At 41.7% G+C, this 22,361-nt stretch overlaps 1 protein-coding gene across 1 annotated transcript in view; it reads left to right on the forward strand.

Annotated features, from left to right (window-relative positions):
• smg1 (SMG1 nonsense mediated mRNA decay associated PI3K related kinase) overlaps positions 1-22,361 on the forward strand; it is a 170,740-nt gene that overhangs the window by 114,562 nt on the left and 33,817 nt on the right. Inside the window, exons 39-48 of the mRNA XM_087997587.1 lie at positions 2,063-2,285; positions 4,380-4,626; positions 6,315-6,544; positions 7,874-8,122; positions 12,367-12,505; positions 12,600-12,709; positions 12,831-13,049; positions 17,223-17,416; positions 20,323-20,495; positions 21,452-21,731. Of these exons, the coding sequence (XP_087853713.1) occupies positions 2,063-2,285; positions 4,380-4,626; positions 6,315-6,544; positions 7,874-8,122; positions 12,367-12,505; positions 12,600-12,709; positions 12,831-13,049; positions 17,223-17,416; positions 20,323-20,495; positions 21,452-21,731 (2,064 nt within the window). The remainder of the gene's footprint in view (positions 1-2,062; positions 2,286-4,379; positions 4,627-6,314; positions 6,545-7,873; positions 8,123-12,366; positions 12,506-12,599; positions 12,710-12,830; positions 13,050-17,222; positions 17,417-20,322; positions 20,496-21,451; positions 21,732-22,361) is intronic.

Here is a 22,361-nt window from a genome sequence, read left to right on the forward strand (position 1 = left end):
AATTGCAAGCTTACAGAGCACCACTCCTTCCTCAGGCATGGTATGATTCCTGAGGGAGTGCTCTGAAAGCTTACAATTTCAAATAAACCTGTTGGACAAAACTTGGTATCTTCTGATTTTTGACATTGTTCACAGAGTCCAACACTGGCATCTCCACATGATAAACAATTTGTAATAAGAACACAAACCTTTTCTTTTCCGGCCATTTATAGGGCCATCCATGGTGCAAATAGAATTGGAAATGTCAAAATGTTACTGCATTCAAAGTTTGTGTGAAGATTTGTAGCTCGGGTGCTCGTTGTTGTGGTTCTGTTCGCCGAGCTGGGAATTTGTGTTGCAGTTGTTTTGTCCTCTGTCTTGGTGACATCCTCCGTGCTTGGGAGCCTCCTGTGAAGCGCTTCTGTGATCTTTCCTCCGGCATTTGTAGTGGTTTGAATCTGCCGCTTCCGGTTGTCAGTTCCAGCTGTCCGCTGCAGTGGCCGGTATATTGGGTCCAGGTCGATGTGCTTATTGATTGAATCTGTGGATGAGTGCCATGCCTCTAGGAATTCCCTGGCTGTTCTCTGTTTGGCTTGTCCTATAATAGTAATGTTGTCCCAGTCGAACTCCTGTTGCTTGTCATCTGCGTGTGTGGCTACTAAGGATAGCTGGTCAAGTCGTTTCGTGGCTAGTTGGTGTTCATGGATGCGGATCGTTAGCTGTCTTCCTGTTTGTCCTATGTAGTGTTTTGTGCAGTCCTTGCAGGCTGCACAGAGAACAGCCAGGGAATTCCTAGAGACATGGCACTCATCCACAGATTCAATCAACAAGCACATCGACCTGGATCCAATATACCGGCCACTGCAGCGGACAGCTGGAACTGACAACCGGAAGCGGCAGATTCAAACTACTACAAATGGTGGAGGAAACATCACAGAAGCGCTTCACAGGAGGCTCCCAAGCACTGAGGATGTCACCTAGACAGGGGACGAAATGTCTGCAACATAAATTCCCAGCTCGGCGAACAGAACCACAACATGTTACTGCATTATGAAAGTATTGCTTTGGTCAATTTGGTGTTCTTTGTTTCTGAGTTACATCAATAATATGTCAAACTTCTTTCTGGTGGGAATCATTTATGATTAATATTGAGAATATATTCCATCATTTATCATCTTTAGTTTTGAAAGCAATCTTATTTGAAGGATATATATTCCTGATGAAGGGCTTATGCCTGAAACATAGATTCTCCTGCTCCTCGGGTACTGCCTGACCACCTGTGCTTTTCTATCAGGATGCATTCCCCTTATTGGAAGGTGTAGATTATCCTAATTTTATTTATTCATTCAAGGGGTGAGGCTGTTGCTGGCTAGCTCAGCAATTATTACTCATCCCTAATTGTCTAGAGGACAATTAAACTACAACCACATTGCTGTGGGTCTGGAGTCACATATAGGCCAGATCAGGTAAGATGGTAGTTCCTTTCCCTAAAGGATATTAGTAAGCCAGATGGATTTTTTTTATTCCTCTGACAGTTGGTAGTGGAGTTGCAGGTGTCATTTGGCTCTTAATTCCAGATGTTTATTAAATTCAAATTCCACCATCTGCCATTGCAGGATTAAAACCCAGGTCCCCAGAACAAGACTCCGGATCTCCGGATTAACAGTCCAGTGATAGTCCCGCTAGGCCATCATCTCCCGCCCCCATCTCCTGGAATTGTTAATTGGGTGAACCAGGCACATAATCAGTTCAAAAACTGCTTCATATCCTTGTCATTTCCCCTTACCCTTGGATCAAAAAACTAGTTTTTTTGATTTGAGTTGTTTGTTAACCAAAATGTGCAGCTTTATTTGTATACATGAAAATGAAGTGCTTGGAGTTCAGAGAACATTTTTGAAAGTCCTGTTAGTTAATTACATGTGACTATTCTTTTGTGTCACCTTTGCAGGTAATTCCTCTGTTAAAACTTGTTATTTTTTCAACCAAGATATTGGGCTGATTTTGGGTGAGCACTTGATGGGCTGTGCAGTATAAAAGCTCTTTTGTTTACGCTGAATCATTTCAGTCTTAACTTCTTTGATAGGGAAGAGAAAATAGCCATTATGAGGGAAAAGCACACAGCTTTGATGAAGCCAGTGGTATTTGCTCTGGAGCATGTGTGCAGCATTACTTCAGCTCAGGCAGAAACTCCTCATGAAAAATGGTTTCAGGACACCTACGGAGAACCAATTAATAATGCTTTGGAAAAGCTGAAGACCCCATCAAATCCTGCTAATCCTAGCAACAGTTGGTTGCCATTTAAACAGGTAAGATATTAAAAGCAGAAAGGATTGCACACGTAAGACCATGAGCAAGACTGTTTTATTCAGTTTTTAAATTGTTGGAAGTTATTCTCAGGAAATGTGTGTACAATGGGATGGAATGTGCTGTCAGTGTTCTGTCTAGGTATAGTATTCTAAAGTTAGCTTCAAAGTTGTATTACTTGAGTGCTAGATAGTAATTTTCATGCCATGGAAGGACAGGCTACAGAAGTAAAGAATTAGGACGCCTAGCCATTATGGGTGGATTGATGGTAGTGCATTTTATGTATTGTTGTTTAACCTATGGTTGCATCTCAGTTTTAAAATCCTCATCCTTATTTCCAGGTGACTCCTGATGCCTTCCTATTTCTGTAACTTTGTCCATCTCTATAAGCCTTTAACATCTTTGTTCTTTTCCAGTTCTCATCTCCTTGTATGTTCTTTAAGATTACTTCTCCATCCAAATTTAGTGCTTCAGCTGCCTTTACTCTGAGCTCTTGAGTTCCTTACTGAAATATGTGCTTTTATTCTTCATTCCTTATTTTAAGATAACCAATCGCTTTGATTCAACTATTGATTATTTGACTTTATCTCTTGGATGGTTTCACTAAAGTAACTTACTGTTAGCAACTTTGGCTGGTTTACTATGTCAGATGTAAACGCAAGTGGTGGTGTGGGAAAATTGTTGGCAGGAATCCTGAGGGACAGGCTTTGTTATTTGGAAAGCAAAGACTGATTAAGGATAGTCATGACTTTCTGAGTGGGAAATCATGTCTCTCAAACTTGATTGAGTTTTTTGAAGAAGTAACAAAGAGGATTAATGAGGGCAGAGCGATGGATGTGATCTATATGAACTTCGCTAAAGCATTTGACAAGGTCCCTCATGGTAGACTGTTTAGCAAGGTTAGATTACATGGGACATCGGGATAACTAACTGGTTGGATACAAAACTGGCTCAAAGGTAGAAGACAGAGGGTGGTGGAGGAGATTTACTTTTCAGTCTGGACACCTGTGACCAGGGTGTGCCTTAAGTTTGGTCCACTGCTTTTTTTGTCATTACGTAAAATGATGTGGATATGAACATAGGTATAGTTAGTAAGTTTGCAGATGACACCAAAATTGGGGGTGGAATGAACAGTGAAGAAGGTTCCCTCAGAGTATAGTGGGATCTTGATCATAGGGCTGAGGAATGGCAGATGGAGTTTAATTAATGGAATGAGGTGCTGCATTTTGGAAAGGCAAATCAGGGCAGGACTTATACACTTAATGGTAAAGTCCTGGGGAGTGTTGCTGAACAAAGAGACCTTTGGAGTGCAGGTTCATAGTTCCTTGAAAGCAGAGTCGCAGGTAGTCAGATAGTGAAGAAGGCGTTTGGTATGCTTTCCTTTATTGGTCAGATCGTTAAGAATAGGTATTGGGAGGTCATGTTGCGGCTGTACAAGACATTAGTTAGACCCTTTTGGAATACTGCGTTCAATTCTGTTTCCCTGCTTTGGAAGGATGTTGTGAAACTTGAAAGAGTTCAGAAAAGACTTACAAGGATGTTGCTGGCCTAGAAGGTTTGAGCTATAAGGAAAGGCTGAATAGGCTGGGGCTGTTTTCCCTGGAGGCTGAGTGGTGACCTTACAGAGGTTTATAAAATCATGAGGGTTGTGGATAGGGTAAATAGCCAAAGTCTTTTTCTCCAGGGTGGGGAATCCAAAACTAGAGGGCATAGGTTTAAGATGAGAGGGGGAAGATTTAAAAGGGACCAAAGGGGCAACATTTTCATGCAAAGGGTAGTGCGTGTACAGAATGAGCTGCCAAAGGAAGTGGTGGAGGCTGGTACAATTTCAGCATTTAAAAGTCATCTGGATGGGTACATGAATAGAACGAGTTTAGAGGTGTATGGCCAAGTGCTGGCAAATGAGAAAAGATTTATTTAGGATATCTGGTCGACATGAGAGTTGAACCAAAGTGTCTGTTTCTGTGTTGTACATCTCTGACTCTAAGCGGAAGGTGTTGTCACTAGTATAAAGCAAGGATTTGGATTTTAAAGTAAATTAGAAGAAAAACCTTGAGACATATAAAATATCAACTGTGAACGTTAATGCTTTGCAGATAATGCTGAACTTACAACAGAGGGCTCAGAAGCGTACCAGCTACCTGCTGTACCTGGAGGAGATCAGCCCACGAATGGCTGCAATGTCCAATACTGAAATTGCTTTGCCAGGTGAAATCTCAGCCAGGGATGCAGTCATAATTCAGAGTGTTGGTAATACCATCACAATCCTTCCCACCAAAACCAAACCAAAGAAATTGATGTTCTTGGGCTCTGATGGAAAAAACTACCCATATCTGTTTAAAGGTAAAATGAGAATAGCTGTCCACATTTTATACTGATATTTAACTTTGATTCTTGATGTTGCTGGTCCCTATTAATTATTACTCACAGGTAGCATCCAAATGAAGGAGCAAATATAATTCACTTTTTTTGTACCATCTGGTTTGACAGATGTTCTGTCCCAGTGTTACAATGCATGCATAATTTAATTTAAGAAATGACCAATATTTAAGCTATTTTCTGTGGTATAGAAGTTCAGAAAAGTTAATAAATTAAATATGCAGCACAGAAATAAGCCATTCAACCATCCGATCTATACGGGGTTTATACTGTACTCCAGTCACCCTCCTTGTCTGTCATTCTTGCGTGCAGTGCTCTATCGCTGTGGCCTCATATACTAATTGACTTGCCATCAAATGTGTTTTTTAAAAGTTTTTTCATTGGATTGGGGTACTGTTGGTAATGTCAGGATTTGTATCCATAACTGCCCTTAAAGTGAATGGCTTTACCAAACCATTTGTGTGACCATGCAAGAGTTCGGCCACACTACTGTGGGTCTGGATTTGCATCTGTGTCGATTGGGTAATGTGTACCAATTTCATTTCCTCAAGGACTGGTGATCCATGTGGGTCTTTTGTTTAAGTACAATTGATCATTGGTGATCACCATGTCTGAGATCAGCTTTTAATTCCAGGTTTTATCAATAGCAGTCCATTGAAACTGCTGGGATTTTAATGAATGTCCCCAGAGCATTAGACTAGGCTTCTGGATTAAAAGTCCAGTGACAATATCTCAATGCTAGTATTTCCCTCATCTCTGCTTTCATCTCAACTACTCCTGTATTTCTTAATTAAAAATCCATTGTTGTCAACCTCAAGTAGTTCATTGAATTTAGGGAGAAAAACAGCAAACTGTTTTCTCTTGCTGCTTAAAACACTTTAAACATATTCTCTATTTCCTCCTTCCCTGCACCTTCCCCACACATATGCACGTGCACACCCCCTCCTCCACATTTTGCTGAAGTACCCTGACTCCTTTCCAATTCATGGTTTGATCAGTTTATGGGATAGTTTTAAAGCAGATTGTTTCTCAAAAATGTTACCGTGCAGGAGGAGGGCATTCAGATTATAAAGTCTGTATTCACTATTTTAAAAACATTATCTGAAGACATCACAGCCTCCAGTAAAAATGTTATGAGCAAATACTAAAAGGGCTGTTATCTTTATTGATTGTGTTCTTCAGCGTTCTCTCGTTAACTGTATTAGATTAAATGAAAACCAGGAGGACCATTGTCTTGGTTCACTTTTCAATTGTGAATGAACAGAAGTAGCTATAGGAGTGTGGCAGCTTGGTGTTAGCTCCATGATAGCTGGTCCTAATGGCTTTATTAACAAACCTGGTGAAGGAGGCGACACTCACCTTGTCCCTTGACAACAGTAGCTTCTTTGTGAAAGCTGTGAGTGGTGGCAAAATATTCCCCAAATCATTCTCACAGTAAGTGCTTTCTAGTCATCAGTTCCCACTTCTTTGACAATATAGATCATATCACTGACTTTACAATTGGGAATTTAATTACAAATTTTATGCAGGGCCAACCTTAGTCATGTACAGTTGAACATTATGTAGTGTGTATTCTTATGAAAATTATCTTATCAACTTTGCCAGTGTTTAATGTAAGTGACTGGGTTATTCCCCTTTCCTTCTGTTCACAGGGCTGGAAGACTTGCATCTGGATGAACGAATAATGCAGTTTTTGTCAATTGTAAATACCATGTTTATAAAAATCAATCACCAGGAGACTCCTCGCTTCCATGCCAGGCATTACTCTGTAACACCACTGGGTACAAGGTCAGGGCTCATTCAGTGGGTGGATGGTGCCACTCCTCTGTTTGGACTGTACAAGCGTTGGCAACAAAGAGAAGCAACTTTACAAGCACAGAAGGTATGCTATAGCTGTTTGGTATTTTCAGATTTAATTCTGGTTTCCAGACTGGAGAAGTGGAGATTCCTGATAATCTCGATAGTAGAAGCCTCGTTTAAAACCGTAGAAGTTTACTCATCATATAAGGTAACCCCATTTCTACAGCATCAAATAATATTTTTGTTTATTTCCCATGTAAGTCTACGCTTCTTCAAACGCAATCAGCTGCACACTCATTAATGGTTAGCCTTCATTATCCACTCCATTAATCCATGTTTTATTTATCAAAATCTCTTATCTGCACAAGCAGGTGATAGGGACTGTGTTTCAAAGCTGTCTGGGAGTTAAGACATGCTTACCCTTTGCATCACAGGCCAGTGACATTTCAAAATGGCAGCCTCCTGCACCAATGTGATTTTATAGTTGGCGCCTAAGTTAATCCATGTCTATAGAGGGATTTTAAAGGCTTCAAAGGTCAACTTTTGCACTGGCATCTACAGGAACTTTTTGCAAGCTCTGTCTGATATCCCATCAAACTGACTACCTGACCAACTAAACATTTTTCATTAGGAAGCTGCAACCAATGAGCATAAGGGTGATGCCTGAGGGTCAGTGGAAAGTGGGGTTTAGAACGTGTCCAGGGTCTTGCTGGAAACCCATCCCTGATAAGAGAAAGGAGGTGAATGCTTCTAATCCTTCCAGCTCCCCAGCAGTTTGACAGGAGTATGTCTTGTATTAACTAGTTGATGACTCCAGTCCTGGGCTTACTGCTGGCTAGCTGATGTTTTGGTATTCTCATTCCATCTTTAATCACTTTTGCATTACATCATGGATGCTGTCGATTTTAGAATGTCAATATGGCCCATGCCAGTTTTTCAGGAATCTCATTCATGTCCTGATGTGGAGTAGTAAATATTAAAATGGTTGAGAAAGGATTGAGTTGGAGCTGGGTGATAACCTTGTTGAATTTTAACTTTGTTCAAAGCTTTTCTTGCTGAGTAGAATGGGATTCAAAATTGATTCCTTGAGTTTGTGCCACCAGAGTTATGCATTTGCTTTCTCTAAACGTTTATGTCAATGTAAAGCTTTAACTGTTCAGTTTTCCAGAGTTGAGAGTGTGGCGCTGGAAAAGCGCAGCAAATCAGGAAGCATCAGGAGCAGGGGAATCGATGTTTCAGGCAGAAGCCGTTCCTGATGAAGTGCTTATGCCGGAAATGTTGATTCTTCTGCTTCTCGGATGCTGCCTGACCTGCTGTGCTTCTCCTGCACCACACTCTACTTTGATCTCCAGCATCTGCAGTTCTCACTTTCTCCCTGTTCAGTTTTCCAGAATGGTTTTTCTTGTTTCAGAACCAGGATTCATACCAGGCAACTCAAAACCCTGTACTGGTGCCCCGACCCAGTGAATTGTATTACAGCAAAATTGGACCAGCTTTAAAATCAGTGGGTCTTACTCTTGATGTCTCACGACGTGATTGGCCTTTGAGTGTAATGAGTTCAGTCTTAGAAGAACTGATGGAGTCCACACCTCCGAATCTACTCGCCAAGGAGCTGTGGTGTTCATGTACCACTCCAGATGAATGGTGGAGCGTTACACAGGTATGAGAAAAGTCTTAAAATGAGTGAAAAGGCAACAACTCTGAACTCTTTACCTACATCTAAGCGTTTCCTGTATGAGGAACATTTGGGCAATGATAAATAGAATGCAGCAACACCGACTCATTTAGCATTTGAATACAATTTCATGTGCAAGAAATCAATATTCTATGTATATTTGAATATTGAGTAAGTTGTATCAATATCAGTGATCTAATAGTCTTATGCCTGACTTGCTTCGTCTTCAGAGACCAGCACATTTGGTACATTTATGATAATTTGGTGTAATTACTGAAATGAATTTATTCCCAAGTTTGCATTCAGCCATTTGGGTGTTACAAAGTAAGTTTAAATTTGGGTCACTGTCATTCAATGCAGTATCCAGTATCCTGATAGTCATACTTTTGGAAATATTTCCCCTTGGACTGTGCTGAAAGGAAACCATTTACAGCAGTTCCAAGAGTTTGAAGGTGACTCTTCACTGAGGTTTGGAGGTCTCTGAGTCTTGTTGAGATAAAAGGGATAAATCTTTCTTTCTGTTCATAGAATCCCTATAGTGTAGAAACAAGGCCACACCATCCCTCCAAAGAGAAACCCACCCAGACCTGTTCCCCTACCCTATTGTCCTATACTCGCCTCTGACTAATGCACCTAACCTACACAACCCTGAACTCTCCTGGGCAGTTTAGCATGGCGAATTCACCTAACCTGCATATCTTTGGATTGTGGGAGGAAACCCTCACAGACACTGGGTGAAGTGCTAACTCCACACGGACAGTTGCCCGAGGCTGGAATTGAATCCGGGTCCCTGGCACTGTGAGGCAGCAGTGCTAACCACTGAGCCACCGTGCTGCCCTTTCTGATACTTTTAATGAGATTGTTCCACTAGTTCTTGGATAGTGTAATATATCTTGTATTTTTATTTTGTATAACAAACTTTTATGTTCTTTTGTTAAAACGTACACTGACAGCATCTTGAAGGGAGACAGTGGCATTGTGCTATTATCACTAGGCTATTAATCCGAAACTCTGATGTTCTGGGACCAGGGTTCGAATCCCACCGTCGCAGATGGGGGGGGGGGGGGATTTTAATCCAAATATAATCTGGAATTAAGAATCTAATAATGACCATAAAACCATTGCCAATTGTTGGGAAAACCTATCTAGTTCACTAATGTTCTTTAGAGAAGGAAACCTGTTGTCCTTATCTGGTCTGCCCTACGTGTGACTCCAGACCCACAGTAATGTGGTTGACTCTTAACTGCTCTCAGGGCAATTAGGGGCGAATAATAAACGCTGGCCCAACCAATAATGCCCACATCCCATTAGTGAATTTCAAAACATAGTTCAGTAATTGAACTGTACGGTAAAGAGAACAATAAAGCTTATGGTTTAAGGCAGGTTTCTTTCTGGGATCTAATTTGTTCAATAACAGCTGGAGTCACTATGAAAACGGCAAAGCAATTGGTGCCCTTGGATTGACTACAGAATTATTTCATCAAAAAGAAGCAATAATTGAAAATCAATTTCTGATGAAGGGCCTGGTCCTGAGCTCGACTTGTGCAAATGGCTTAGAACTCTACGCTTGGAAAACATTTTGAGTTTCAGTTAAATTGTTGTAGTAAAAGTCACCAAATTTCCCTCAGTATTTGTAATCAGCAATTTCTCATCTTATGATTTTGATGCCATTCTCTAAATTTCACAATTTGGCTGACTCTTTAAATGGATAATACTCAGTTTTCCATGATTTTCTTTTCCTGTTTATTTAGTGAGGATCAAGTAGGAAAAAAGGAGCTTACAATTGTATCACACCTTTTGCACCTTCTGGCAATCTGATTTGGTTTGTGATGGCTGAGGAGTAAATATTTGGCATGATACTCTGCGACCTTCCTGTGTTTTGAATAATGCCTTGGGGTTGCTTAACACATATATGAACATGTAGATGGGCCTCAGTTTACTGTTCCTTTTAAAAGTTTTCTTAACTGAAATTCCTCATCTTTGGGGTTGATAAAATGTGGAGTTGGAAAAGCACAGCAGGTCAGACAGCAGGAGAGTCAGCGTTTTGGATCAGGGCCCTCACTCATCCTTGGAACCATTGTCACACCTTTCTATACTCTTTCCACTGCCTCCAAATCCTCCCTAAAGTATGGTGCCCAGACTGAACACTGCTCCAGCTGAGGCTAAACCAGTGCCTTGTATAAGTTCACCAAAACTTCCTTGCCTTGTAATAAAGGCTAGATCATTGTATACTTCAGTAACTGCTCTGTCAACCTGTCCTGCCATCTTTTAAAAACAAATGCACATATAAACCCCTTTGAGTTATACTCTTTATATTGACTCCATGTTCTTCATGTCAGAATGAATTACTTCACGTTTCTCTGCACTGAAGTTCATATGTCACTGATCTGCCCATTCCACCAACTTGTCCTTCTGATGTTCTATACTATCCTCCTTTTGCGCAGTGCTTCCTCGTTTTGTTTCATCTGCAAATTCTGAGATTGTGCCCTCCTCTCCAAAGTTTAGATAATTCATATACGTGAGGGAAAACAAATGTTGTAACTGACTTTGGGGAACTCCAATATAAACCTTCCCTATGCTTGAAAAACTCAATCCTGTCATACAGTCAGTTGTACAGTGCGGAAAAAGACCCTTTAGTCCAATTTGGCCACACCAACCAGATATCCTAAATTAATCGAGTCCTGTTTGCCAGCATTTGGCCCATATCCCTCTAAACTCTTCCTGTTCATATACCCATCCAGATGTCTTTCAAATGTTATAATTGTACCAGCCTCTTCCACTTCCTCAGGCAGCTCATTCCATGAATGCACCATCGTCTGGGTGAAAAGGTTGCTCCTTAGGTTTTTCTTAAATTCTTCTCTCTTCACCTTAAGCTGATATTCCTCTAGTCTTGAATTCCCCTACCTTGGGAAAAAGATCTTGTCTCTTTACCCTAACCATGCCCATCATGATTTTATAAACCTCCAGAAGGTCACCCTTCAGCCTCTGACAGTCCTGGGAAAATAGCCCCAGCCTATTCAGCTTCTCCCTATCGTGCAAACCATCCAAACTTGCCACACCCTTTCAAGTTAACAGCATCTTTCCTATAGCAGTCAATCTTGTATCCATGTTGCTACTACTGTGTGCGGTAATGTAGCCCACAAGAATAATGTGCATCGTTGTTCATCATATCAACAGCATTCCCCGAGCATCCCCTCTGTTAACCCAACAAAAAAAACCTCCAAGTTAGTTAAACATCTCTCAGGAGATCCATGCTGGTTCCTCTCAGTTAACAGGCATTTCTCCATGTGACTGTTCTCAAAACAATCATTTGTTTTAGAAGGTTCACAAGTATCAAAGCTAAACTAACAAGTCCGTAATTACTGGGTTTATTCTATCACTCTTCTGTGAACAAGAGTGTAACGTTTGCAGTTCTCCATTTCTTCAGCACCTCCCAAGTCTAGGGAACGTTGAAAGCTTATTGTTTGGAATTCTGTAATTTCCATGCTTGATACTTTGAATATCCAGAATGAATGTCATCTGAACCCAGTTTCTTGCCAACATCTAAAGAGAGATAAATGATCAATTACCTCCTTATCAATTTAAAGTTGGCATGATGGCTCAGTGGTTAGCGCTGCTGTCTCTCACCCAAGTTCAGTTCCATCCTTGGCCAAATATCTGTGTTGAGTTTGCCCATTCCCCATGGGTTTCCTCCCACAGTCTAGGGATGTGCACATTAGGCAGACTGGCCATGCTACATTACTCAGTGTCTAAGGATGTGTAGGCTAGGTGGGTTGGCCATGGGAGATGCAGGGTAACAGGAATAGGGGGTGCTATTCAGACGGTCAATGTGGGCTTGATGTGCTCTCAATGGCCTGCTTCCACACTAGTGATTCCATGATTTTCTGTCTCATTCTTATACAGAAATTTTTAAAAAGTTGTCTAATTTTGTTTCACTAAAATGCTAAACTAAGGTATAGGAATTGACTATTTGATCTTGAGCTACCTCTGGCTCAAGAATTCCCTTCCAAAAACCCCTCTGCATCTTGACTCCCCTCTCCTGTAAGATGCTGCTTTAAAACCTTCATTTCTGACCAAGCTGTATGATTATGTGATCTAATTTTAATGTGGCTTTGTGTTGAATTTTGTCTGATAAGCCTCTTGTTGTACTAACTCCATTATGGAAATTGAGTTTACCCTAAGAGCATAACTTTCTCATTTCTGGTGATGTAATAATGTTTTATTTGCAGTCGTATGCAAGATCAACTGCAGTTATGTCTATGGTGGGCTATATAATTGGACTTGGTGACAGACACTTGGATAATGTACTAATTGACATGACAACTGGAGAAGTGGTACACATTGACTACAATGTTTGCTTTGAAAAAGGTAAACTCTGAATACTGAATAATTTTCTGTAACACCTATTATTCCTTCATCTTTGGGCATAAGAGTGTGATTGTTTTACTTTAACTACCTTTAGGCAAAAGCCTGAGAGTTCCTGAGAAGGTTCCATTCAGAATGACTCAAAATATTGAAACAGCGCTTGGTGTGACTGGAGTTGAAGGATTGTTCAGACTTTCTTGCGAGCAGGTTAGCTGAAAATTCGGGTCCTATAGCATTGTACATGCACACATTTATAGATTGATCTTGCCACAAAATAAACTAGTTGCAAGTGCTGTTTTTCACTTTTCTGTTGTTTGTTCCCCTTCAGGTAGTCCAAATAATGCGCCGTGGTCGAGAGACCCTCTTGACCTTGCTGGAAGCTTTTGTATACGATCCGTTGGTGGATTGGACTGCAGGTGGTGAAATTGGATTTGCTGGTGCTGTATATGGTGGAGGTGGTCAACAAGCAGAAAACAAACAAAGCAAGAGGGAGATGGAGCGAGACATTACCCGCAGCCTTTTCTCTTCCAGGGTTGCTGAAATTAAGGTACGAACAGTAAATATTCCGCATCAAATATATCTTGAGCTCAAAACGAGGAAAGTCAGCCTCTTTTAAGTGAATATTTGAATTAATAATTTTATTTTATTTTCAGATGTTTTCATGATTAGACATGAGACATACTGTTCAAATGACCCAGTACTTACACTCAAGAGGCATCCATTTGCCTGACCAGAAAAGAAAAATGCAGAGACTCAATATGGCTTAGTCCTGTTAATTTGCCAGGATTTCTTATAGCTGTCAGATGTTGAGGAATAAGAAAGGCCAACGCATCTAGACCTGCATCTGGAGTAGGGATATACTAATCATAAAATGGGTAGCATGGTGGCCCAGTAGTTAGCACTGCTGCTTCACAGCGCCAGAGACCCGGGTTCGATTCCCATCTCTGGCAACTGTCTGTGCGGAGTTTGCGTATTCTCCCTGTATCTGTGTGGGTTTCCTCCGGGTGCTCCAGTTTCCTCCCACAATCCAAAGATGTGCAGGTCAGGTGAATTGGCTATGGGAAATTGCCCCTAGTGTTAGATGCATTAGTCCGGCGTAAATATAGGGAAATGAGTTACTCTTTGGAGGGTCCGTGTGGACTTGTTGGGCCAAGTGGCCTGTTTCCACACTGTAGGGAATCCAATCTAATCATACCATTGAATTCAATGCAGCATTCCCAGCTTTGAAGGAAAGGCATGATTGGCAACTTCAGACAGGACATGGAGGGAAGTAAAAAGGGGGGGGGGGGGGGGGGAGGAGTTGCATTGCTGGTCAGGGACGATATCACAGCTGTGCTAAAGGAGGACACTATTGGAGGGCTTGAGCAGTGGGACATTATGGGTGGAGCTGAGAAATAAGGGTGCAGTTACATTGTTGGGGCTGTATTACAGGCCTCCCAACAATGAGCGTGAGGTAGAAGAACAAATAGGTAAACAGATTATGGAAAGATGTAGAGGCAACAGTAGTGGTTCAAAGTTTGGGTGAAGATTTGTAACTCGGGTGCTCTTTTGTTGTGGTTCTGTTCGCCGAGCTGGAAATTTTTGTTGCAAACGTTTTGTCCCCTGTCCAGGTGACATCCTCAGTGCTTGGGCACCTCCTGTGAAGCGCTTCTGTGGTGTTTCCTCCGGCATTTATAGTGGCCTGTCCCTGCCGCTTCCGGTTGTCAGTTTCAGCTGTCCGCTGTAGTGGCCGGTATATTGGGTCCAGGTCGATGTGTTTGTTGATGGAGTTTGTGGATGAGTGCCATGCTTCTAGGAATTCCCTGGCTGTTCTTTGTTTGGCTTGCCCTATAATGGTAGTGTTGTCCCAGTTGAATTCACGTTGCTTGTCGTCTACGTGTGTGGCTACTAAGGGTAGCTGGTCGTGGCGTTTCGTGGCTAGTTGATGTTCATGGATGCGGATCGTTAGCTGTCTTCCTGATTGTCCTATATAGTGCTTTGTGCAGTCCTTGCATGGGATTTTGTACACTACATTAGTTTTGCTCATGCTGGGTGTCGGGTCCTTTGTTCTGGTGAGTTGTTGTCTGAGGGTGGCTGTTGGTTTGTGTGCTGTTATAAGTAGCCACCCTCGGACAACAACTCACCAGAACGAAGGACCCGATACCCAGCATGAGCAAAACTAATGTAGTGTTGCAGTGTGGGATTTCTTTGGGAGCAGTGACCACAGTTCTGTAATACTTAGAATACTCGTAGACAAAGATGAGAGTGGTCCTAAGGGAAGAGTACTAAACTGGGCCAAGGCCAATTATGTCAAAATTAGGCAGCAGCTGGGAAATGTGGATTGGACACAGCTATTTGAAGGGAAGTCCACATTAGATATGTGGGAGGCTTTCAATAATAGTGCAGGATAGGCATGTCCCTTTGAAAACAAGGGATAGGAAGGTGGATGACCGGAGAAATCGTACGACTAGCCAGGAGGCAAAGGGAAGTGTACATAAGGTCCAAGCAGTTAAGAACAGAACGGGCCCTGGAGGAATATCGGGAGAGTAGGACCAGTCTTAAATGAGATCAAGAGGGGTCTTGAAATAGTTTTAGCGAGCAGAATTAAGGAGAATCCCAAAGCATTTTATTCTTATATAAGAAGCAAGCGGTTAACTAGAGAAAGGATAATGAAGGAAGGCTGTGTGTCAAATCTGAGAGAATGAGTGAGATTCTGAATAATTACTTTACATCAGTGTTCACTGAGGAGAGGGACATGATGAATGTTGAGATTAGAGTTAGAAATTTGATTAGTCTGGATCACGTTGACATAAGGGAAGATGTGTTGAGTAGGCTAGAAGTTATTATGGTGGACAAATCCCCACATTGCTGAGGGAGGCTAGAGAGGAAATAGCTGGGGCCCTGACAGATATCTTTGTGGCATCCTCAAATAGAGGTGAGGTGCCGGAAGACTGGAGGGTTGCTCACATCGCCCTGTACAAGAAGGGTAGTAGGGATATTCCGGGTAACTACAGACCAGTGACCCTGATGTCAGTGGTGGGAAAGTTGCTGGAAAAGATACTGAGGGATAAAATCTATTTTTATTTGGAGAAGAATGGGCTTATCAGTGATGGGCAACATGGTTTTGTGGAGGGGAGATAGTGCCTTACCAACGAGGAGTTCTTTGAGGAAGTGACCAAGTTGATATACATGGACTTTAACAAGGTGTTTGATAAGGTTCTCCATGGTAAACTAATAGAGAAAGAGAAGTCACATGATGTGCATGGTCTTCAAGCTAGGTGGATAAAGAACTGGTTGAACACCAGGAGACAGAGTAGTAGTTGAAGGGAGTTTCTTGAAATGGAGAAAGGTGACCAGTGGTGTTCCACAGGGGTCAGTGTTGGAGCCACTGTTGTTTGTAATATACATAAATGATCTGGAAGAGGGCACTGTTGGTATAATCAGCAAGTTTGCAGATGATATGAGGATTGGTGGAGTAGCAGAAAGCAGAAAGAATACAGGAGAATATAGATAGACTGGAGAGTTGCCTTCATTGGACGAGGTATTGAGTATAAGAGCTGGCAAGTCATGTTAAAATTGTACATGATGGTTTGGCTGCATTTAGAATGCGGTGTACAGTTCTGGTCGCCATATTACCAAAAGGATGTGGACGCTTTGGAGAGGGTGCAGGAAAGGTTTACGAGGATGTTGCCTGGTATGGAAGTTGCTAGCTGTGAAGAGAGATTGAGTAGGTTAGGATTGTTTTCATTAGAAAAAGGAGATTGAGAGGGGACCTGATTGAGGTCTACGCAATCATGAAGGGTATACACAGAGATAAAGATAAGCTTTTTCCCCAGGGTGAAGGATTCACTAATGAGAGGTCATGCTTTCAAGGTAAGAGATGAAAAGTTTAAGAGGGATACAAGTAACAAGTACTTCACACAGAGGGTGGTAGGTGCCTGGAATGTGTTGCCAGCAGAGGTGGTTGAGGCAGGCAGGGTAGATTCATTTAAGATGCATCTGCGCAGATGCATGAGTCGATGGGGAGCAGAGGGATACAGATGCTTAGAAATTGGGCGGCAGGTTTAGACAGTAGGTTTGGATCGGCTCAGACTTGGAGGGCCGAGCGGCCTGTTCCTGTGCTGTAAGTTTTCTTTGTTCTTTAGTCTTGGTTGAGGGTCTGAACTACAAAAAAGGGCCGTTTTTATAATTGTGTGTGAGATGGCCTTGAGAAAGTTGGAAGGTTGTAGGGCTGATTTTCCCGACCTGGCTGTTCCACAATTTCCCAATTCTGCAGTAAATGGGAAGCCAGGGAAGTTCACTCCCTAACACAGCTGGAGTGAATTAAGACTGAATTATTTGCACATAAATACTGTGGCAATTATTTGTCAGTGTAAAGGATGGAAAAAAGGTAAAAAGAAAATGGCAGAGACTGAACCTGGACCTTAACTGCAATACATTTCCATATCTAAATGTTTAATGGTCAACTGAAGAGCATCCGTTATTGCTGAGGTAGTTAATACAGAAGTAGGAAAAGGCTGCAAATTTGTTTTAATGCTGTCCTTTCTCAACTTTGAGGAGGGACCATGCTCATGAAGCTAAAGGCTTTTGCAATCTTGGATGCCCAAAGTCATGGATTTCAAATAGTTTAAAATTAAATTCAAAAGCGGGCAACTGCTTGAATTTATTTGTGTCTTTAACTGTGAACTGAGTGTTTCGTTTTCTTAATCTTTTACTTCTCCCCCTCATCCATAACATTAAGGTGACCTGGTTTAAGAACCGAGATGATATGCTGGCAGTCATTCCTAAACTTGATACAAGTCTGGAGGATTATCTCAGTCTCCAGGAGCAGTTGACAAAGGTGGAGAAACTGCAGGGTAAATTGCTAGAGGAAATCGAATTTCTGGAAGGTGCTGCTGATGTTTCTGATCACCCCGCTCTCACATTGGAACAAAGGTACGCCTCTTTTCAAAACAATATGGATAATTACTTGGCCGATTCTCTCAATTAAAGAATCTTTTTGGTTTGATTTGACATATTCTGAATTTTCCTGAATACAAACTGTATAAAATATAAACTGCGTTTGCAGTGTGCACATAACATTTACATATGTTTCTGTAATGTTGCCAAATTGTTTACAACTAACATACTAAATTTTAAAACATTTTCACTGATCAGCAAATATGCTGAAAGTTGGTTGAAAGATACTAAAATGATTATAGCCACTATTAAGGATAACTCAAAGCTGATGATAACAAGCTACAACACTCAAATCTGACTTTCTAAAATTTGCTTAATGCTTGAGCAAGCCAAATTATGTTCCAGAATTTAAAAATTATCATCTTGATAGCCTTTCTGGGTAAGAACAATAAGAAGTGAGCTCTTAGCTGAAACACAACTTTAGAATCCGAGGAAAATATTTCTCATGGTTTGTAATTACATGGGAAGATTATGTAAAATTGGAAAATGCTTTCTTTACTTCAAAGGTTCTCTTCAGAAAGTTTGAGCTGGTCATGTAAAATAATCCATTCTTGAGTGCAGTAATAGTGTTCCTGCCTCTGCATCAGGAGGCCTGCCCCCTGGTGGTAATATCTCTGAACAGGTTGATCAGAAAATATATTAAAGAGGAGCTGGGTTCTTCCCCAGTGGGGGCTTGGCCTCTGGACAATTCAGGGGAAAACAATCCAGAAAGGAAAGAGGGGAATGGGTGTGTGTCGTGGTTGTGGGTATGTTTGCCGAGGTGGGAAGTTGATTTGCAGACATTTCATCTCCTGTCAGGTGACATTTTCAGTGCTTTAGAACCTCCTGTGAAGCGCTGCTGTACTGTCTCTTCTGGAAATTATTTGGTTCCATTTCTGCTGCTTCTAGTAGTTCGTTGTAGTGGCCGATGTAGGTCAACGTGTTTGTTAATCGTCCATGGATGAGTGCCATGCTTCGAGAAATTCTCATGCGGTCCTCTGTTTAGCTTGTCCTATGATTGTTGTGTTGTCCCAGTTGAATTTGTGGTCCCATCTCTATGTGTGGCTCCTCGGGACAGCTGGTCGTGACACTTAGTGGCTAGTTGGTGTTGGTAGGTGCAGATTGTTAGTTGTCTGCCTGTTTGCCCTATACAATGCTTCATGCAGTCTTTGCATGGAATCTTGTAAATTACGTTAGTCTTACACATGATGGGTATAGGGTCTTTTTGTTCTGGTGAGTGGTTGTGAGTGGCTGTCAGTTTATGGGCTGTCATGAACCTGAGTGGTCGGAGAAGCCTGGCTCAGTTCCGAAATGTGTTTTATATAAAGTAGCGTGGCTAGTGAGTTAGGTCATAGCATGTCCTCGTCACGTTTGTCTATGCTATGGGTGTTTATGCTAAACTATAGATTTACGATAAAATCCTTGTAAATCTGAAAGACTAATCCAACATATGGATGTCTGTCTGTGAAATACTTCAGGTATTATACTAAGTAAGTTGTTGCCCATTCTACATAGAAGGCTGCATAGCTGAGCTCAGTTTTAAAAATACACTGATGTTCAACATGTTCTTTATGCTATAACCCAATAGGTGTCCAGTATCAGAACGGTTATGTTATTGGATTAGTAATCCATGTCTTGGGTCAACGATGCAGGGTCATGACTTCAGGTCCTATCATGACAGCTAGAGATTTCAAATCCAGTTTATTAAATAAGTCTGGGGTAAACAGCAAGCCTCTGCAGTGGTGACTATGAAGCTACCACCTCTGGTTCATTAATTCCTTTCCAGAAGGAAACCTTGACGTCCTTGCCTATCTGACCTAAACATTACTTCAGTCCCACAGAATGTGCACTTTAGGGGAAGTGACAGTCTTGTGGTATTATTGTTGTATTGTTGGGCGGCACGGTGGCACAGTGGTTAGCACTGCTGCCTCACAGCGCCTGAGACCCGGGTTCAATTCCCGCCTCAGGGGACTGACTGTGTGGAGTTTGCACATTCTCCCCGTGTCTGCGTGGGTTTCCTCCGGGTGCTCTGGTTTCCTCCCACAGTCCAAAAGATGTGCAGGGTCAGGTGAATTGGCCATGCTAAATTGCCCGTAGTGTTAGGTAAGGGGTAAATGTAGGGGTATGGGGTGGGTTTCGCTTCGGCGGGTCGGTGTGGACTTGTTGGGCCGAAGGGCCTGTTTCCACACTGTAATGTAATCTAATCTAATGTTAGTCCAGAGATCAGGTAATTTTCTCGGGACCCAGGTTTGAATCCTGCCGCAGTAGATGGTGGAGTTTAAATTCAGTGAAAAACCAGGAATAAAGATTCTTAACGATGACCATGAATCTGTTGTCAATTGTCAGTGTACCTAGTTCACTAATATCTTTTAGGGAAAGAAAATGCCATCCTTACCTGGTCTGGTCTTTGTGATTCCAGACTCTCAGCAATGTGGTTGATTCTTAACTACTCTCAGGACAATACGGGAAGAGCAATAAACCCTGGCCTGGCCAGCAATGGTCATTTCCTGTGAATGAATAAGCAAAATAACTAACTAAGCCACGCACTTAATAATTAATGCTGTGGACTGTACATTCTCAAAATCAATTGATGATGGACAAAAATGTTGGCCTTTACACCAATAACTACATCCCATGAACAAACTGGAAACAAAAATATCCTCTGAATTGTTCATTTTATTTTCTGTTGCTTGTGCAACGTGTTGGATATAAATGATTAAACCTGATGGAAATGAAGCAAAACAATTTGAAGGTAAATACTAATGTTTTGTTCTGGGACTTGGTATTCCCAGGTGGGAGTTGAGGCTCCATCCAGTGGAACTTTCTTGTACCTGCAAAATTTCTGAAATAGCAAAAGGAGTAACATTATCCATATTATAACTGTTTGTTGGTCTTGTATTTAGGTATTCAGAACATACCCAGCTGCAATCTCAACAACTGGCTGTACAGGATGCTATTCAAGTGAAGTTGAATGACTTTGAACAGTGGATTGCACAATATCAGGCTGCCTTTTCAAATCTGGAAGCGACACAGCTTGCAAGTCTGCTTCAGGATATCAGCACTCCACTGGAGCTAGGTAATGACTATTCACTAGCAAAGCTGAACCACTAGGACATGTAGATTTCAAGTGTAAGCTATCTTTTATTGTCAGACTGAAGTTTAGTATCATATAGAATGCCCAGAATTAATTCAATTAGTGTGATTTTAAACGATATGTTTCACGGGCCTTCTATTTTCATATAAGGAAAAGAGTAAATCTGAAATGTTCTTCAGTCAGTTTTTGCTGAGTTTGGTGTTGATGACAAAACTGGTATTGCAGTAATCCTACCAGCAATCATGTGGGATTTTGTTGCATGTGTGTAAATTGTGGCACTTCAAGTTTGTTTCAACACCGATCTAAATCAGTTTCCCTGACAATGTATGGTGTGAACAGACATTTGACTATTATATTTAGTCAGCATTACAAGTTGGTCTTAATCTGCTCGTTTGCCTTTCATTTAGGAATTATTTTCGTATTTGTTTAAAATGTAAAGCAATGCCCTTAATGCACTAAAGCTTCCTTAGTGAGGAATACCTGGAAAGGGTGGGTTGTCTGCTGAGGAAGGATTGGTCAGACTAAGCTTTCAGCTGCTGGAATTTACAAGTTACTTAATTGAAATATTTAAGATCCTGAAGGGGCTGAACTTGGGAATCTCTGAAGAATATTTCATTTTGTGGGAGAATTTTGAATGCAGGATCACTTTTTTCGAAATAAGTGCTCACCAATGAGAATTTTCTCCCATACATTTGGACTCTTTCCCCAAAAAAGGCATATTTAAGATTGACGCTGATAGATTCTCACTAAGGAAGGGAGAAATGTTATCAGGCATAGTCAGAAGTGTGGATTAATTGCACCAGCCATGAACTTAGTGAATGGCAGAGCAAGCTTCAGAGGCCAAGTGGCCTTTTGCTTTGAATTCATATGTTAATGTACAGTATGCTAAAGTGAATGTCTTTCTAGTTTGAACATTTTCCTTGTTTATTTTCACACAGGTGCTCCAAGCTATGTACCAGCCACAACCTTCCTGCAGAATGCAGGCCAGGCCCACCTAATCAGCCAGTGTGAACAGTTGGAAGGAGAGGTTGGCGCACTGCTACAACAACGCCGTACTATCTTACGTGGCTGCCTGGAACAACTGCACAGCTACGCTGCTGTGGCTCTGCAGTATCCAAAGGCTGTTTTCCAGAAACATAGGATGGAACAGTGGAAAACATGGATGGAAGAACTGATTTGTGATATGACAGTGGAACACTGCCAGGAACTGTACAGAAAGTGAGTTTTATGCAAATTGTGGCCACAAGTTAATTGGAGATTGAACTATGCTTCCTTGTAAATTCAACAATCCTGTCCAGTCAATGTGAATATAATTGGCTTTGCTGCATTAGATAATCTGGACTTAAGCGGGATCTTGATTTTGTAATCTAAATTAATGAAGAAAGTAAGCATGGTGCCCATTTCTTTTCATTGTCTGGTGATCTCTTACATAGTATTTAAGAAGGTCAGGTGGAGACGGAGAGATGTGTTTATAAAATCCTAATATTCAAGTTCATAGGCACCTGGGAGATTAGTTTAGATTCCGTACAATATGGAAACAGGCCATTTCACCCAACAAGTCCACACCGACCATCCAGACCCAATCCCCTACTCTATATTTACCCCTGACTAATACACTTAACAGCATGGGCAGTTTAGCATGGCCAATTCACCTGACCACATCTTTAGATTGTGGGAGGAATCCAGAGCACCCGGAGGAAACCCACGCCGACACTGGGAGAATGTATAACCTCTGCAGACAGTCGCCTGAGGCTGGAATTGAACCCAGGTCCCTGCTGCTGTGAGGCAGCAGTGCTAACCACAGAGCCACCGTGCCGTGGGGAGGACTGGCCATTGGAAGATGCCGAA

Source organism: Chiloscyllium plagiosum, unplaced genomic scaffold (assembly GCF_037043375.1).
Source record: "Chiloscyllium plagiosum isolate Xiang-an unplaced genomic scaffold, Cpla_swu_hap1 HiC_scaffold_20, whole genome shotgun sequence".
Classification (NCBI taxonomy): domain Eukaryota; kingdom Metazoa; phylum Chordata; class Chondrichthyes; order Orectolobiformes; family Hemiscylliidae; genus Chiloscyllium; species Chiloscyllium plagiosum.